The 20109-nt window shown below is 37.3% G+C and overlaps 1 protein-coding gene across 47 annotated transcripts in view; it reads left to right on the top strand.

Moving 5' to 3' along the window:
- Nucleotides 1-20109, top strand: part of SORBS2 (sorbin and SH3 domain containing 2) — a 228439-nt gene that overhangs the window by 117488 nt on the left and 90842 nt on the right. For 11 of the 47 annotated variants that reach the window (XM_033215862.1, XM_033215875.1, XM_033215874.1 and 8 more), the window contains 5 exons: nt 4830-4879; nt 11897-11989; nt 17836-17862; nt 18110-18234; nt 19023-19664. In XM_033215862.1, coding sequence (XP_033071753.1) covers nt 4870-4879; nt 11897-11989; nt 17836-17862; nt 18110-18234; nt 19023-19664 — 897 coding nt within the window. In that variant the 5' untranslated portion in view covers nt 4830-4869. The remainder of the gene's footprint in view (nt 1-4829; nt 4880-11896; nt 11990-17835; nt 17863-18109; nt 18235-19022; nt 19665-20109) is intronic. The other 36 variants (XM_033215881.1, XM_033215914.1, XM_033215898.1 and 33 more) reach the window with 17 other exon arrangements.

Genomic DNA, 20109 nt, shown 5'->3' with positions numbered 1-20109 from the left:
GTCAACCTGAATTAAGTCATTTGACTATAATTGAAAGGCGAAATCACTTGGCATTTATGAATATGTCTTATTTTACCACAGTCAGAGATAGAGAGAGATGCATTAATGCATTGATCACTTAGGACAGTTTATCCAAAAAGAGTGCTACAAATGATCCCATTTCAAAATAAATAAATAAATTCAAGTTAAAATCTGGTACATAACCTTAATATGATTGCATTTTTATTCTCATGTTTAAAATACATCTCTGTGAAAAAAACTAACATCCTGCAATGTTTTCCTACTACTTAAACATCAATATGTCCTTTTTTGAATAATATATGAGCTGTGAATATATTAATTTCAAAATAACTATAGCAATGTATTGGCTTGTTATCTTTTGGGCAAGTCCTCACATTAACTGAGCTAAAATTCAATCCTCTAGTTTCATACATGGTCTTGGTGCTTAAATTCAGGTCTACAAAAATAAAATGACCTACATAGAATTCTTGGCCAACACTGGGGAAAGGATTTTGTCTCTGCTGCTCTTCAAAATGGGATGCCTGGTAATCAAAACAATTCAAGCAGAATTATAAGACAACAGGCGCAAAGGCATGTTCATACCCACGCAGGATCAAACTCCTTAGGACCCTCTTTCAAAAGTTAAATTACCCAGTCAATTCTCTTATGCATGTTGAGAACACAGTCTACTCTGATTCAGAGAAAAGTGAGATGTCTGATAATCCGAAGACATTCAAGCAGAATTGGCCAGGCGTGGTGGCTCACGTCTGTAATCCCAGCACTTTGGGAGGCCGAGACAGGAGGATCACAAGGTCAGGAGTTTGAGACCAGCCTGACCAACATGGTAAAACCCCGACTCTACTAAAAGTACAAAATTTAGCCAGGCGTGGTGGCTCACGCCTGTAATCCCAAGCTACTCAGGATGCTGAGGCAGGAGAATCACTTGAACCCAGGAGGTGGAGGTTGTAGTGAGCCAAGATTGCGCCACTGCCCTCTAGCCTGGGCAACAGAGTGAGACTCCCTCTCAAAAAAAAAAAAAAAGGAAAAGAAAAAAGAGAAATTCAGGCAGAATTAAAAGACTATAGATCCAAAGTCATGCTGTTAACAGCCCTTCCACGAACAATCAACACAGTCTATTGCCATATGTGTTTTGGTAGTGGAGGCCACTCTAACCCATAAGTAAAATAAATCCATTGTTGTCACAAAATAGGACACATATGAAGTTGCTTTTTGTATGAAACTTTGACAAAAGTAAATACAACCCCCTAGCACCTATTGAAAATCATGTGACCCCTTCATATTCAGAGAGTTCTTTGTTCCGTGGACCGTCTGCTAAGGCTCAAGGTAGTCTCCATGTTACGATCAGTTCTCATAGTCTCGTCCCTGGTTCAATTCCAAGTGAAGAGAATACTTGAAATACTGTTTTCTAGTAGCAGGCAAAGACTCTAGGAATTTGATGCTTTCCAGAATAATCTGTGCTTGTTATGTAAGTACAATCAAGGACACTTTTTCAGAGCAGAACAAAAGAGGTTATATTCGCTTTAGTTTGAACTGTCTAAAGAGAGTTCTCAGTCGTGGATTTGTTAATGGACTTAGCACAAATAATGGAAATAGAATCATGCATTTTTATTAGTCATCCAAGAAGCCTTTCGGTTTCAGGTTCTTCTTGAGAGCTCAGTCACTGGGGTTCTTCTTTTAACGACTTGGAAAATGTCTTGCTTAATTAGGAAGTTAGTCATTTCACATTTTGACATCGAAAACAATGGGAAGTTGAAAAACCTCACAAATTACATTTATAAGTAACAGGACACGTCACTTTAAAGATGAAAACCTCAAGGATTTGTGGCGCCTTTCTTTGTTCTTGCTAATCCTATTTTACTTTTTGAGTGTTAGATGTTCTGTAAATATCGGCATTTGAATTCAAACAATAGATATTGATAACTAGTTCTGCAACTTGGTACAAAAACATTATTACGGTGTATCAGCAGATTTTGTATTCTGAGAGTTAACCTTCTGTATTTGATGTTTTCTTTGTCGATCACTATTATTCTAGTCCAAATACTGTCTTCCTCATTCAGTTTTAAAACCTTAAGCAGTTTTAAGCACAGCATCGCCTGGTTTCCAAAGGAATGACGAAGTCGAATTTGGGAAAGGTCCTTATACTCCTCATTTTCTGGAGGTTGTTTATCCCTTCTTGTTTTAGAAGTTGCCTCAGTCTCAGTCACAGACATCCCCTGAGGCTTTTCTTTTCCATTTATTTTGTCCATTTAAGGTTAAGATATTAGGAGTTTTGCTACCGAGAGATGAAAATAAATATATTTAAAGGCGCTTTCCCAAAGCTCCTGTGCTGACCACTGCCCTCTTCCCTGACCTCATTGGTATCCCTCAATATAGGCGGTCTTAAGGCTACCAAGTTGAGTTTTTAGAAATATGCCACATTTTTCTGTGTAATTCTGGAGAAAAACAAAACAAAAAAGTAAAACAGAAATGCGCCTGTTTAGTTGCATACACTGAAAAATAGGAGATAAAATTCATCATCATAAAATTTCCCTCCATCATTTTTCAGAGTCTGTTGGCCTATGACCTGTCACTGTGAAGTTCTCCATAAGCCTGTGGAAACTCAGTTCTGGCCTGGCCACACTAAGCATGGCTCCTGCCCTGCTCCCGACACGGCAACGATGCCTGCGGCAGACGGGCGATGATACGACACTGAACACAGACTACACAAAAATTAAACACCACATAGCAAGGATATCATCTATATTGTTTTCAGCTTAGAGCTCTAAAAACATATATTGAGGTGATTATCAGTACTGTGATTTTACCCATTTTAAATGTTCATTAATTTAGCATTTATTTAGTCCTAAGGTATTAGTAATTCAATCTAGGCAAATATATGTGTGTGTGTGTACATATACATGTGTATATAGCAAAATGAGGATTGCATTATACATATATATCTATATGTAAAATCTTGCTTTATAATTATATTTCATAGGACTTAATTATATTTTTAATGTTATTTTATTTCATCATTTTCCCCCACTGGGAGAGAAGTACCATTATATTTAGCTAAAATTCACATTTTGATTTTATTATTATAATTTTACCTCAGTAATGAACAAAGTCAGGCTTTCCCATAAGAGGTGAACTCAGATAGCCACAGTGAAAGAAAATAATAGTTGTCGAATTGAGCAGAGGAAATGGTCAGAAAGGAGAAGAGGGTGAGAACTTTGGCAGACAAAGGCAAGAAAGCCAGGAAGCTCATTTGCTGCTCTTTTTAGAGACTGAAAAAACTATACTTATGAAAAGTCTTTCGTGCCAGATGATCATGCCAATGATTTCATTTCACACTTATCCTCGTTCATCCAAAAGGAGTAAATAAAATTCTTGAAAATGTTCAGATGTTGCAGTACTAGTGCTCCTGGAAGCTGTGAGTGTGTCGTGCTGGGGGAGATTCTTGTGGATCCTGAACAACAGGCCCACTCAGGAGCAAAGGCCAAGTGGCCGGGGTCAGACAGCTCTTGCCGGGAGCTCTGAGACTTAGGAGCTTTGCTTCCTCATCAGCATGTGTTTCCTCTTTGGTCTCAGAGTATGGATAAATAGGAAACTCCATAAATGGACTAAGAGAATATACCAGAGAAAGAACTAAGTCATCTCACATGTTGTAAAACGATACGCAATATTTAAAACATTTTTCTGAAACAAGCCCTTGCTGCCAACCATTCTAGTGAATTAATCTCAATTGCTATGCATCCAACATTTCACTGGGAAAAATCAGTGTTCAATACTAATGCAGAAATGGGTTTTGTAGTAACCATGAATTTCCTGTGTCTTAAAAAAAGAGACAGATGAACCTCATCTTTCTTGACAGTGTCCTCAAAATATGTGTTACATTCATTACATATTCCCCGGTAGTAAATAGACCAGCACATGTAAGGCAATGATTTTAAAGTGCCAGGGTAACTTTTAAAACTCTAGAAGAGTATACTTAACAGATAGTCATTTCAGGCCTAGAGAACAAAAACCGTTTGTATAAATATTTGTAAAAGAAATTTAATTTTTTAAAAAGAAAACTCAACCAGTCACGGTGGCTCACACCTGTAATTCCAGGGCGAAGGATGGCTTGAGTCCAGGAGATAAAGCCTGCAGTGAGCTATGATCACACCAACTGCACTCCAGCCTGGGTAACAGAGCATAACCCTCTCTCTCTGAAAAAGAAACAAACAGGCCAGGCAAGGCGACTCACGCCTGTAATCCCAGCACTTTGGGAGTCTGAATCAAGTGGATCAAGAGGTCAAGAGTTCAAGACTAGCCTGGCCAATATAATGAAACCCCATCTCCACTAAAAATACAAAAAATGAGCTGGGTATGGTGGCATGTGCCTGTAATCCCAGCTACTCAGGAGGCTGAGGCAGGGGAATTGCTTGAACCCAGGAGGCGGAGGTTGCAGTGAGCCAAGATCACACCACTGCACTCCAGCCTGGGCGACAGTGAGGGACTCCGTTTCAAAAAAAAAAGAAAAAGAAAAAGAAAAAGAAACAAACAAGCACAAAAAACTTCTCCATTTTCATCCATTAATGCTCACCATAAAGCAAAAGCATAAAAACAGAATATGATCTGTTTTATGATCATAGGACCAATAATTAAAATAATTAAAGTTTAACATGAAGAAAATTATCAATTCTTCCTACCTTATTAAACACTGATTTAAATAAAACTAATGATAATGTGATATTAACTTACAGGTACATCAAAAGCAAGACATGCTTTCATGATATTTTCTTTACATGCTAGCAAACAAATTATGCACCGTTTTTTTTCTACAGGAAAGCTGAAGACTTTAATAACAAACCCTCCAAGGTCAAAATGAATACAGGTATGCTGTCTGTTAGTTTTCAACTCTCTGAGCCTTGCTCTCTAAAAATCATGTTGGCCCTCAATCATTAGCTTAGCACTCCACTGATCCTAGGTGTGATTCTGAGTTTCTGATTAGATACGTAGGGTAGATTCATTACTTTCTCTCTTTGTATTTGTGCTCCACTCTTATGGCCACCAAACAGAATTTTCTGTTCTGTTACTTGCTCCTACTCCCTTTGTCTCTAATCACATGTTAAAACGAACTCCTCTAAACAATTGGAAGAGGTAGTATGTCATTTGTTTGTGTACTTTTGAAATCTCTCACTTAGAAATAGGCTAAATTCAAAGGCACGTTGCTCTAGTAGAAACTACTTAAACGTATGTTTTATAAACTCTTTATGTTGAAGAAGTCAGCAGATAGAGTGCCAAAGTTTTATACAAAGTCAGCTTAATTAACCTATAGTCACAATTCACATAATGTTGTAAGCATTATATGTGTAGATGTGAGAATAGTGTCTCCAACTAGCTTAACAACTGTGCCTCTAAACTGTATTGTATACATTTTAACTGTAAAAGTGTTCATGATACATGCTTTGTACATATGAACTTTTTTCCACAGTAGACATAATTTGGCTTATAATTTTGCCTTCCCCCCTCCTTGAAATATACAATATTGAGTAATTCAAGAAACAACTTTCTCATTGAGATTTTGTAACTTGTGTTGAAATTTCCTATCCACAAGAGATCACTGGAAAGTTGCTGGAGCCATCACCCCATGGCAGAGTAGAAAGGATGGCCCAAGATATTCTCTCATGTCCAGCTGGTTGCTTTTTTGAGGTCTCTTGTTGCATCAAAGTGCCTACAGGAGGATTACCCAACCACTGGCGAGGACCAATACCTCATCCCCAGGTTGAGTGCACAGCCTTGTGCCATGTGCCAGGTACCATAGTGGCCTCAGAGAAGGTTGTGTGGGCAGGCTCCTGAGGATGCTGTCACCTTGCAGACAAGTGGACAACAGGCAAGATGAGGATACTGGAGACAGTCAAAACACACAAGGAAGGCTCAGCAATCAAGAGAAGTGGTAACCCTGCAAATGCACCACACAAAGGCATCTTGATGATTGGAGATGCCAGAATTAGACATGGGGAATGAAGTAGAAAATATTACTAGGTAAAGGAGACAAAAGAAAGCAAATAGAATGTAGAGCCCACAGCTAGATTAGCATCAGCCACGTTTTGGAGCTACAAAGTCACTCCAGCAGAAGTTTCACATGAGGAAGTGATCTTTCCTGATCCTTCCAAGACATCTCCCTGTAGACTTAAGTGGATCATAACTTCCCAGTATTCCTCACTTTACTGAGTGCCCATTTTCCTATTTATTATAACTCTATTATGACAGAGATATGCATACATGATATACTGAATATACTGTGTTCATGTGCAGTACATTCAATAAATGACCTTCCTATTCATGTAATTCAATCCCTCATAGCAAAGTAAGCACATAAAAATTTGCAAATTTGTTTCAGTCACTAAGGTACTTGAGCCAAGTTACTGTTTAGCAGCACAAATGTAACCCTCTAAAGTATCTTCTCATTTCTAAGGAGTGAGCTTGACTCTGGATGGGATGCAGTTTGCGTAGGTTTATTTCGCTTATGTGGATGAACTTCCACTTATGTATAATGATTGGCAAATATGGTATTCAAACCTGTGCATAAAATTGATCAAAAGTGACTGAAAACTTTTGCTCAAAATTCCAAAATAATAATTATAATGTTTTTACAAAAACATTAACACTTTTAAATATATATGTATATGTAATACACACATATATTGCCTTAGAAATTTGAAAGCATTGTTACTGTGTTTACAAAATGAAGTAGGAATTTGTTCCTAAAGAGCTAGTGAAAAAACTGGCCTGCATTATCTATCTTCAGATAGACAGATGATACATAGATAGACAGATACATAGATAGATAGATAGATAGATAGATAGATAGATAGATAGATGAATAAAGTGGCCCCACAAGTTATTTTTCTAGTCCCCAAAATAGCTTCTAGCTGTCCTTCTTTTTTGTCTATCTTTCTATCTATTGATAGAAAACATCGATAGAAAGATAGATAGATAGATAGATAGATAGATAGAAGATAGATAGATGATGATAGATAGATGATAGATGATAGATAGATGATAGATAGATAGATAGATGATAGATGATAGATAGATAGAGATGATAGATAGATAGATAGATAGATAGATAGATAGATAGATGATAGATAGATAGATAATAGATAGATGATAGATAGATAGATAGATAGATAGATAGATAGATAGATGATAGATAGATAGAGATAGATGATAGATAGATAGATAATAGATAGATAGATAGATAGATAGATAGATAGATAGATATAGATAGATAGATAGATAGATAGATGATAGATGATAGATAGATAGATAGATGATAGATAGATGATAGATAGATAGATGATGATAGATAGATGATATAGATAGATAGATGAAGATAGATAGATAGATAGATGATAGATAGATAGATGATAGATTGATAGATAGATAGATGATAGATAGATAGATAGATGATAGATAGATAGATGATAGATAGATAGATAGATGAAGATAGATAGATAGATAGATAGATAAATAATGCAGATAATATATGGATAGATAACACAAATAGATAATCTATATAGATAGATGATACAGGCCAGTCTTATTAATATCAATATTCATTTAAACAAGAATATATCTCTTTATTGATTCATATATCTATCCAATATATCAATTATTAAAAAGATATATTCCTATTTAAATCTTCATGTGTCAGTAACTACGGTTAAAAAGCATTCTTTTAAGTTAAGTATTTGCTTTTAATCAGTACATAATAAACTAGCCATGGGGAATGCAGTTAAATTTTCATGCTAAAGTGTTTAAACAATGTAGAAAAAATATACAAAACATGTTATATGTTCACTTTTAGAATTTTTAACCCATTAGTTTCTTAGGCATATCTTAGCTATCAAAGAAAGGAAAGAAGGAAAGACATCAAATAATTCTCCATGTATAATTTACCCATATGAGTGGTTTCCAGCAGTAGGAACAGCTTCCAGGAGTCTTGCAGCTCAGGGGAAGAGTAGCCCAGCCAGGCTGTAGGTCATTAATGAGGACCAAAGGCAAACCCAGCATTAGGATTCTTGAGGATAAACCGACGCATGAAAGGTAGCATCCTCGTTTTAAGATCTTAAAAATATCTTCAAGGAGTATCAGAAAGTATCAATACATAAGGAAGTAGAAACAGAATATAATAGATTATTCTGTTCCAGCAATTTTACAAATGCCTCGAGTTTTAGAATTCAGCTCTTTTTTTTTTTTTTTTTTTTGAGACGGGGTCTCACTCTGTCGCCCAGGCTGGAGTGCAGTGGCCGGATCTCAGCTCACTGCAAGCTCCGCCTCCCGGGTTTACGCCATTCTCCTGCCTCAGCCTCCCGAGTAGCTGGGACTACAGGCGCCCGCCACCTCGCCCGGCTAGTTTTTTGTTTTTTTTTTTTTTAGTGGAGACGGGGTTTCACCGTGTTAGCCAGGATGGTCTCGATCTCCTGACCTCATGATCCGCCCGTCTCGGCCTCCCAAAGTGCTGGGATTACAGGCTTGAGCCACCGCGCCCGGCCAGAATTCAGCTCTTTATTAAACTTTATTAAAGACAGAGTCTCCATTTATTTCATATAGGACTTAGAGCTTCCTAAAGTACATAAATTGGCAAAGATTCCCAAACTTGCTTTCATTGTGCTCCTAGGCCAAAAATATATAACACTTCTATTTATTAAGTAGTTAGGTGCTAACAACTTAATAACTTAATAATTACTTTATAAATATTTTGTTCTAACAACTTAGAAGCCGTTTGACAAAATAATACACATAAATTGAAGGAAAATAGTTTTATTTCCTTCTTTATAACACGACTTACTAATAATATGTGTGTGCCTGTTGCACACTGAAAAATTTCTCAGACCTCAGAATTAGATTGTTCATGGCCACTCTCATTTACTGATCTAAAATGTTTTACAGGCCAGACAGACACAGTGGCTCACGCCTGTAATTCCAGCATTTTGGGAGGCTGAGCCAGGAGGATCGCTTGACTGCAGATGTTGGAGACAAGTCTGGGCAACATAGTGAGACCCTATCTGTATAAAATTTTTAAAAATTAGCTGGGTGTGGTGGCATGTGCCTGTAATCCCAGCGATGAGGGAAGCTGAGGTAGGAGGATCAGCTTGAGCCCGGTGAGCTCCGAGTGCGTCACTACCCTCCAGCCTGGGCAACACAGCAAGACCCTGTCTCTAAACATAAATAAATAAAATGTTCTTCAGAGGGTACTTGCGTTTTATCATGGCAACTATCAAAATCCCAGTTTTTTAAAAATATGATGTCATCAAAAGGAATATAGCACATCTATTACACTGAAACCGTGCACTGCCCCAAGTGAGCAATTCCTGGAGCGTCCAACAGTTGGCACTGTGTTTTCCTTAAAAACAGGAAGTGTCCCCCAACACCCTTGCGGATTCACGCGCAGCCCGGGGCGTCTCAGCCGAGTGTCCAACAGTTAGCACTGTGTTTTCCTTAAAAACAGGAAATATCCTCCAACACCCTTGCGGATTCACCGGCGCAGCCCAGGGCGTCTCAGCCGAGGGTCCAACAGCACTGTGTTTTCCTTAAAACAGGAAATGTCCTCCAACACCCTTTCGGATTCACCGGCGCAGCCCAGGGAATCTCAGCCCAGTGTCCAACAGTTAGCACTGTGGTTTTCCTTAAAACAGGAAATGTCCTCCAACACCCTTGCGGATTCACTGCACAGCCCCAGGCATCTCAGCCGAGTGTCCAACAGCTAGCACTGTGTTTTCCTTAAAAACAGGAAATGTCCCCCAACACCCTTGCGGATTCACCTGGCGCAGCCCAGGGCATCTCGGCCGAGTGTCCAACAGTTAGCACTGTGTTTTCCTTAAAAACAGGAAATATCCTCCAACACCCTTGCGGATTCATGACGCAGCCCAGCGCATCTCAGCCCACAGGGTGGACACCAGAGTTTTAACCTGTGACCCTGGATCTTCTCATTCTGGAATTTTCTCTTTTCACCTATGTGCTTGTTAGATGTTCAGAATTAATAGAACTAGGAAATAAAATCACTCTTAGAGTGATGTCTGTTTTCACTTTCAACACCTTTGACTACACAACCATTTTAACCAGTTCACAGCTCCTGGAAGCAATAACATTTCCTCCATCTTATCAGACACCCTTGTCTCTAAGCACTTTCAGTTTGCTGAGTTGGCTGAAATCCTTTTGGAGCCTCTCCTGAAGGAATCTTCAGTTGTTTCTACCATTTGTGTCACTTTCTTTGGGTTCTTAATTATAACCTTTGATTTATTTAGTTCATATTCTTTTAATATTCTTTCAAGTTGGTTTTCTGGTTTAATGATTTTCTACATTAAGAAACTGTTACTGTAAACATATACTTTAAAAAAGTGAAGTTTTGATATAAGAATTACTCCATTGATTTTAAGTTATATTAATCTTACTATTTACAAATTTTATAAAAAATTCATTTGAATTATCCTTCCAAGCATCTTTACTCATCTAAATTCTGTCATGTCCAATAAACAAACTTGATACTTTCCCTATGAAAATAAAGAAAAAGGAAAAATGGACATGTCACAGTATATCATGATTATATTACTATATCAGTGGTTATATTGTCTTTTTTTTATAACTTTCAAAAAGATTTAATTTAATTTGGTTTTACTTAATAAGCAGAACGAAGAGAATGAGCAAAACTATTTATTGCACATACCATATTACAGAGGAATGTAAGAGTGGAATTTGAATCTGGTCATAAATAGAACATTGGCCTTCCAATTTTAAAAGACTTCTCTTCCAAATTTAGAAGTCTAAACTTCTCATAGCACATTAAAATGACTGATGAACTTACACAAATTTTATTTCACATTATGACTTGCATAAGTTTAAATATATGAATCATAGTACACATATTGTTAAAAGTATAAAAGCAATAAATGAGGCCAGGTGTGGTGGCTCATGCTTTAATGGGAGGTCGAGGTGAAAAGAGCACTTGAGCCAGGGAGTTTGAGATCAGCCTGGGGAACATAGCAAGACCATGTCTCTACAAAAAGTTAAAACGTGAGCCAGTGTGTGCCTGTGGTCCTAGCTACTCAGGAGACTGAGGCAGGAGGATTGCTTGAGCCCAGGAGGTTGAGACGGCAATAAGCTATGATGCGCTCCAACCTGGGTGATGGAGCAAGACCTGGCTCTAAAAATAAAAATTTGAAAAGTAAAAGCAATATACTCCTTTCTTTAAACATGGTCATTTTGATACCATATATATCAATTCTTTTATTTTAATAAGGCTAGTTATTTGCATAACTAACAATAACTACAGGAAGAATGGACTTTCCATAATGCCATGTGTTCCTCTGTGAATCCTAAAAAATATATCATACCTGTGTCACTAATAATTTTTACTGCAAGAATTATTCAAGCTCTCTTTGGGAATTATAACAGCTAGAAGATGGTAAAACTTAAATTATATTAACTTAAAAGTATGTTGTACCATAGCCCTTAATCCTGACATAGAGCTGATCCTTGACTCTGAAAGCCAGCTCCAATGCTTATAGGTTTAGTATAAATTGAATTTAAATGGTATAAATAAGATTGACTTCTGTGCCTGAGTTTTCACAAAGAAAACCATAAAATGTTAAGTATGAAGCCTTCCATGCTTTCACTAAAACAGTGGCGCCAGTTTCTAAGACAGATCCCTGATCTTCCTTTGTTTTCCTTCATTTTGTTCGTTTTAGTTTGAGGGTGGTGTGAAATTGGCAGGTGCATTCCATGGTTACTAATTCTAACTTCATCTTTCTCATGGATGTCTGGCACATTTCACTTAAAACGCATGATACTGCACGTGCTTTTCCCATTGCCTTGGCCTCTGCTATATCATTTTTTTTGCTTCCAGATAGCGGTGGGTGTGCTCGCAAACGTGCCGCCATGTCTGTTACGCTAACATCTGTGAAGAGAGTGCAAAGTTCTCCAAACCTATTGGCTGCAGGTATAATATCACTAACTCACAGAATGTCGCACTTGAATGGCTTCTAGCTCTTCTGTTTTTGTTCTAAACGTCAAAAGCAAAGGAAAATGAGATCTTGTAGTAAACATTTCAAAGGTATAATTAAAAACAACAGTCACTTGCCAAAAATAGTTTGAGTAACCGCAAGTGTTAATAACTATTTAAGTTTTTGTTATCTCATGAACTTAAGTAACATAATATTTCATTAAGATAACTCAGAGGTTTTTCGTTTTTTTTTTTTTTTTTTTTTAACCTAAAAACTGTTGGGGTAGGAGTACAAGGGTACAGGATGAAAAAGGGATTCGTAGGAAACTGAATCTTCATTAACTGGATTCTTTGTCAAAGGTTATGAACAGAATGATAGATCATTAGTTTTGAAAGAGACCTTTGCTTTCCTTTAATCCAGTCAGCAAAGACCCTTCTAATATATGTATTTAAACATATCAAAATCTTGACTAATTAAGATTAACATGTGCCCACAGTTAGGAAGTCACTGGGGGCGTGAGATTTCAGCATCCACTCAGGTGGTCTCTTTATAATAAATCTCTGTTGTGACTACCTAAGGCACAGTGCCAAAGTTAGCCACAGTACCTAAGGCACAGTCTGCACTGGGAGGGGGTGCAGCTGTTAGAAAGTCAAAGGGAGGCCAGCAAGCTCAGTGCCTCGAGACCATGAAATAGACCCACACCTGTTGGTGACTGGTTGGTTGGTTGGCTGGTTGGTTAGTTGCAGTTTGGGGATTGCTTGTCTTTTATTTATAAGATGAATGGATCTTGCAGCAGAAGTGAGAAAGGGATGGGGAGTCTTTAAATAATTTTAATTCTCACTATGCATATCACAGTCTTCTACACGCATACATCTAGCAGTTGATTAAATACTCAGGGTGGTCTTTGCTTTATAGCCACTTAATTCTAAACTACTGAGTTTCTCTTGAGAAAAAAAAAACAAAAACAAAAACGAACTTCCATATGGAGAATCCCACTCCATTCACCACCTCTAATCCACAATGGATTTCAACGTCCAAGTTTAAATGCCCAGCTAGTGAGTTCAGTTACATATTAAGTTAAAAGAAAATGCACAAGGTTTATAGTATGACCTCATTTAGGTTAAAAAACATCTTTATACAAATCTCTATTTGTATGTATTGGCTCATGCATGTATAAACACAAAAAGGTGTTAGAAAAACTACAGATGTGTTTACATTGGATACTATGGGAAACAGGAATGAAGGCAAGTAAGACAATAAATGTTAAGAGTTCAGGGCCATCGTATAATTGGAATGCCAATACCCTGAATGTCATCGACATTTCAACCAAATAGGATCTCAGCCCAGCCTACTCAGACGTGAACCTTGCTGCATATGCCAGGGCATGGCGCACTGCTTCGACAGTGCCAATGTGGAGAGTTATATGAATACACGGAATTTCATATAACTAGACTTAATAGAAAAGATTTAACGCTTCAGAATTACAACAGAAAAAAAAAATTCGTACTTCAAAAATATGAAATAATCTTCAGTAATAACAATGTAGCTTTCAATTATTTTAAGTTTTCTATCACTAGGAGTAAGGTTTCTAGAGAATGAAGTCCACTGAATTTTGGACATAATTGTTTAAAAACAGCCCTTTTTTGTGTCAATTAGACATAAAGTAAGTTTTTTTTTTTTTTTTTTTTGAGATGAGTGGGGTCTTGCTCTATGTCCCAGGCTGCAGTGCAGTGGCACGATCTCGGCTCACTGCAACCTCTGCCTCCCAGGTTCAAGCATTCTCCTGCCTTAGGCTCCTCAGTAGCTGGGATTACAGGTGTCTGCCACCATACCTGGCTAATTTTTGTATTTTTTTAGTAGAGATCTGGTTTTACCATGTTGGCCGGGCTGGTCTCGAACTCCTGACCTCAAGTGATCTGCCCACCTTGGCCTCCCAAAGTGCTGGAATTACAGGCATGAGCCACCACACCTGGCCCCCTTTTTCAAAGACGTTTCCATTACATTTTTGAATAAAGAAGTCAGCATCAATATGCACAACTGCATTCTATGTAGCTTTCATAAGAACTGATATGATACAGTGTCTTTATGTGAATCAAAAGGGAATTGATAAATATTTATTGCCTTCGATATTGTTAAAATATAACAGCCTTTAGTAAAACCTCCACAAAAGGTCCCTGGCCATTTTCACTCCCTTCTCCGATCACAGAGTCAATCTGAGTCATCACCTCTTTGTCCCCTGAGTCATTCTGTCTTTCTCTTTTCCTTTTATAAGAAGTAAATTCCCACTGGACAATCCATCAGAGCACACATGGATATTTTAAACCTATGCTAGAACCAAGACAATGACTATTGAGAAACAATGAAACACATTTTATTTCACCAAAACCACTTGGCAGCCTAAAGGAACGCTGGCAAGCGTGGCCTGTTGCAGTATGGGGACCACTCTGCCAAGAGGCAGGGTCTTGTCAATACTACCTGCATGTTTTATGCCCTTAAGAAAATTAGTCTGTCTAGATCTCATTTCCTTTTTTTCAAAAGAAAAAATGTTTGTCATTTTCTTACCTCTCTGAAAGCTTAATTGTTTCCCAGGCTCACAAGGATTTGTCAGAATAAATGAGAGTAAATGAAGAAAATAAATGAAAAGGGTTATAATTGTACATAGAAACACAGTAGGCACTCAATTAGTTGACTTGAATTTAATCAACATTTCAAAATAATTCTTGAAAAGCACTTGAGTCTTCTAAAGAAATGAGTTACAGGCATCAAAATAATTTTCAAGAAAATTATAAGTGATAGTGTCAATATAGCATATCAGTTAAAAGGGATTTAAATAAAACCTGAGAGAGATTATGCTGCGACACGTATCACAAACACAGCTACATAAAAGCTGCCATGTTAGAATCATAACAGTGGAAAGGACCATTGAGGGCATCCAGTTCCACCCCCGACATAGAACCAAGAATGTCTTGCACACAGTTCCAGACAGATACTCACTAGTTTGTGCCTCGACACAAGGAAAAGTGCTGGTAAGAGCATGTGGAGGTCTTCATTCTTTAAGACCCTATTTGTTAAAACATTCACATGCAAAACAGCCAGGAAAGGGAAAAACGTACACCATTTAGTCATTCGTGGATTTTCAGTGAAGCAGTGACTATCTACTAAAGAACAGTAAACCTTCAGGCCCCTAGTCCTAGCTTTGTGGTTTTTTTACAAGTGAATGTGCATCAGGAATGTTGCAGATGTGTGGGGAAAACCATTTTCCCCACACATCTGCCAAGCCATTTACCTGACCGACTTTTTTTGTTGTTGTTCTAACCTATACTGTCTTTACTTGACATGGATCCATGATACTTTCTATTACCTGCTCCAAAGAACAGGTGTCCTCCCTCTCCTAGGCTTTCCTGCAGGGATAAAATAAAAGCAGAGCCATGCTAAACAGTGTCCACATAGGAGACTATAATAAAAGGGCAAATCAGGACTGGTGTTCCAAGTCCTGGATTTATTTTAAAGAAAGACAAATGATATGTACTTTAGTCTCCTTGAAAGACCACCCACTTCAAGGCAGGCTTTAATCATCAACATAAGCTTTATTAAAATATTGGTTCATCCTGAAGTTCGAATCCATGGCCATTTTCTCCTTTCTCTTAATTCTGCACACACGTGTCCACTGTGTGATGCAAGGCCCTTCAGTACAGCCCACCACTCTTACTGTAATGTTTCCAGTGGCACAGGGACAGATTCATTTGGAAATCCCTGGGCCCAGTGTCCCAGGAAGAGACCCACAGTAGAGCCTGGAGTGACTGTCCTCTGATTCTCACACTTACCGTTTCCTGGGGCTCCATCATCTTCAACACGGTGACCAGCGTGAAGAAACGGAGCCTGCCCCCTACAGACTATTAGAGGGAGTTTATTTCCAGTGTCCTTCAGACCTGCCCAGTACACCCTCTTCTTTCTCACCACACCGGCACCCCTTGCACCTCCAAGCCTCTGGCTCCCATTACCTCATCCCCAGCACATACCACATGCCTTCTTTTTTATCTCAGTTTTACCAAACCAAGCGTAAAAGACACTCCCTATGCTCAAGAAAATAATCAGAATATAATCATTGTTATTAATGCTGCTTCTCTTCTCATAAAGGAGCTTTGGGCGATTTTATTGCCTTTTCCCCAATCCCAAAATTTATGTTTCATTGTCCTTTCCCAAATCCCAAAATTTGTTCATTGTCCACAGTGGATGGCAGCCTCGTGGTTGTTAAATCTCTCTCCTGAGTGCCCCAAAACAGAATTCTGATGATTGCTCTATATTGCCAAACTGTGTTTTTCTTTATCTTCATCATATAACTGATAAAGAATTTCAATCATTTCTGCTTCCATCAAATCCTAGAAGGAGGGCCAGGCCCAGTGGCACACACTTGTAGCCCCAGCTAACCAAAAGACTGAGTCTATAGGATCTCTTGAGCCCACTATTTCAAGGACAGCCTGGACAAAATAGCAAGACCCCATCTTTAAATAATAAAATAGAATTTAAAAAATTGTACAAATTCTAGAAGTAGGATCCAATAAGCATTTCATGCATAATTCTTCAAAGTAATTTTTCTCTATGGTACCCATTTTATTACTCTAATTTTAAATTCATTGGAAATAAAATCCATACAAAGTTATCAATGATCAGACAGAATGGGAATTCATTAGTCTTCTCTGGCTCACCTGAGCTGGGATCATTCTAATGTACTCTGTGCTGACTCACATTTGTATTTCTTTCGTTGATTTGGAAAGAATCCATATCAAATATTTTATCTAAAAATCAGATGCTTGCATTTCTCAACCCATTTTTATCATTCTAAATTCTTGTGTTTAAACTTGAAAATAACTATTCTGAAGCATTAAAAGAAAAACAAAGACTTTTTCAGCATGTAAAGTTCCTGTTTTATGAATTGAAATGAGAATCTAATAATGGTCCTGGGGACACGCAGAAGGAATCCAGGACTGGACAGCAGGTTGGGCTAAAAGCTTAATGAATCTAAGTAAAGTTGACCATGTGCTTTAATAAACCAGGCAACACAAGCTGATGACTACAAATATACATGAGTTAAACGTGCAAACTGATTACCTCAAATGTGCATATAAAAGATTCTGGAATATATAACTTCAATAAAATTGATAACAAATGTATCACTGATACCTTGCCAACTGCCTTACCAAAAGCAATTTATTAGTACTGAAATTTATTTTCCACAGCTTACTAGCTGAAAGACAGTGGAACATATTGTAATAGCTCTTTCATATTTGAGTATAAAATGGCTTTTATATGGCAATAAGAAAAAAACTCAGTCTCGAGAATAATTTGAAAATGTCACATGATATGGTAGACAGGTCTACAGTTTCCTAAGGTAAAAAAAATGCAAACTACAGAATACAGTTCTCTAACACAGGAGTTAAATATGCTTATCAACAGCAGGGCACTGAAAGTTAACGATCTGTTGGTTTGAGTTAGTGCTGTTTATAAACCAGGTCCCTTTTGATCCTTTAATTTGATATTTAGAAATTCACATATTCATCTTTGGCCATAATAAGATTAAAATCGCATGTTACAACATCATTGATGGGAAAAATTAGTGTTTGCTATATAGATTTTATATATTATAGATATTTAATGAATGACATTCTAATTGAAGTAAGAATAAATGTACAAGCCTCCCTTTGGCATGTTTGACATACCCAGATTTTAAAACTGAAATAATGTTTGCAAAAATAATGCATATAGTTCTTTGCCATGTTATTTTTACTGGGTTATTAATTTATTTCACCTTAGTCTTCATTTCAACATTTTTTTTTTCTTTCAGGGCGTGATTCTCAGTCACCAGACTCAGGTACAGAAAAATATTCTGAATAACTATTATATTTTTGTGACTTTTAAAAAACGTATTCATAGCCACATGTGCTGACTTCATGTTAAATTTAAATTTCATATACTGTTATGCATATTAAATTAAACCTCTATTAAGAACACTACAATTTTGGAAATAAAAATAATTTTGGAAATAAAAATAAATTTTATACAAAATGTTTAAGTGAACGTAGATATTTTTGTATCCAATTGTTTTCCCTTAATGAAAGCTTGGAGATCTTACAATGATGGCAATCAAGAGACACTGAATGGAGATGCTACATATTCCTCTCTTGCAGCAAAAGGTTTTCGAAGCGTTCGACCAAACCTACAAGATAAAAGATCACCAACTCAGGTAACCCTGCACACTCTTGTCTACTGTATTTAAGGCATGATTATTAGACCACTGCTTACAGCTGCTTTCCTAGTGTGCATATTTCAATACATGTTTTATTTTTAATATGTTTTTACTTTTGTATTTAGTTTGCTTGCCAGGCTTGTATTTACAACATGGAGAACAAATTTTAACAAACAAGAGTTTGGTTTTGTTTTGTTTCTGATTAAGCTCATAGAAGTATATCAGTTTCTAACATAATCTCTAGCATATATTCTAATTCTTTAAAAGCTGACAGCTGATGCTTTAGATTTAAACTGATGAGGTCAGCAATACATTATGTATTCAATAATTATGAGTATGCAACTATTATATTAACTAAAGGAGCTCTGTGTTGGAGATATTAGTAAAATTGTGCCACAAGCATGAAAATTGTTATAAAACAATACTATTAAATAAACCATATATATATATATATTTCAAAGTCTAATAAAAATATGCCAAGGGAACATATGTTCACTTTTAACATAATTTCCCACAATGTAGGTGGAGCAAAGGTTATAATGTATTCTCTGGAAACACTTTTTTCCCCTAAGGGCAAACATTGATAATAAATGTAAGTGCATTCTAAATGGAATGAAAATGATCACTCAATCTAGCTAACAAAATGGATAGCATAATCAGAAGGTGTGGCATTGCTTTACTTCTGTAAAGGCAAGGTTGACACTGGTTTCTTTCATGACTAACTTGGACTTTCTCTGTTTTTCTTTCAACTTTATTTCTTTCTCTGGATCCCATTGTCAATCCAGGCACCCCCTCCACCAGACAGAAAAGAGAGCTTTCACAGCTCTTTGATAACCAGTCACACAAAGGGTGTCATTTTAGACCAGTTAGTAACTAACACACCAATTCCCTGCAATACAGAGTACTTTGCTAACGAAAAACCTCCTCAGGGAACTATGTATTCCAATGAAGATTCGAGGCAGACAATTGTATATTCTGAAGAATCTAACACAACCATGTCGTATACACAAAAAATCACTAATCCACTACCAGCAGCTTCCAGCACGGATCCTACACCATTCACTAACATCAACACCCCAGTTCTACAAGAGGACTACAGGCAAGATTCTCAAACGCGGAGGATTTCTACCTTGAAACTAACCCATAACGAGGATCTAGGAAGTAGCAGCCCCGTTAATACTCCACAGTTTTCCAAATCTGTTGAAGTACCATCATTTCGCAAAAGGCCCTGCTCACTGACCCCTAATCCAGTGCCTGAGACACACACAGCATCTCTTTCCATACAGATAGCTCCCCTTTCAGGACAGGATCCTGAAAGCCACAAACAGCTACCTGAGCTTTCTCCAGAGACTGCAAAGATACGTCTTCAGCAAGAGAGACAAAAATCTGCAGTTGCAGTGGCCTCTCAGTCCTCAGGCTGCAGGGTGGTACCTTACACTTCTCAGTCTCTTCGTATTAATACATGTGTGTTGTAGAGACCCTAACTCTTTTGGTTTGGGCTTCTTATATGACCTAATGCTTTCTTAGTTTCCAAGCAGGAGGGGAAAGGAGAAAGAAACCATTTTCAAACTTAAAACCCTACTGAATTCATCAGCAAATGTCTAGGTATTTTTAAATGTAAATATGCATATACAGATCTTTCACCCAGAAATCATGTTCTAAAATTTTTTTTCTTCTAGATATTTATGGAGAATCATTGAGGGCTCAGTGATTTAAGACACTGCAAACTACTTCAGAACTTAAAGCATGTTCAGGTTTCAGAGAAATGGTTTTCATATGAGACCTTTTTGCACTTAGATTTACTTTATTTACATGTGTAAAATCTCTTCAAATAATTGTCAATTATAATTTGCTTTGGCAGGGAACAATTAT

This window comes from Trachypithecus francoisi, unplaced genomic scaffold (genome assembly GCF_009764315.1).
Source record: "Trachypithecus francoisi isolate TF-2019V2 unplaced genomic scaffold, Tfra_2.0 Lachesis_group1, whole genome shotgun sequence".
Taxonomy (NCBI): Eukaryota; Metazoa; Chordata; class Mammalia; order Primates; family Cercopithecidae; genus Trachypithecus; species Trachypithecus francoisi.
Note: the sequence above shows the minus strand (reverse complement) of the source record. Positions and strands in the feature narration are given on the sequence as shown.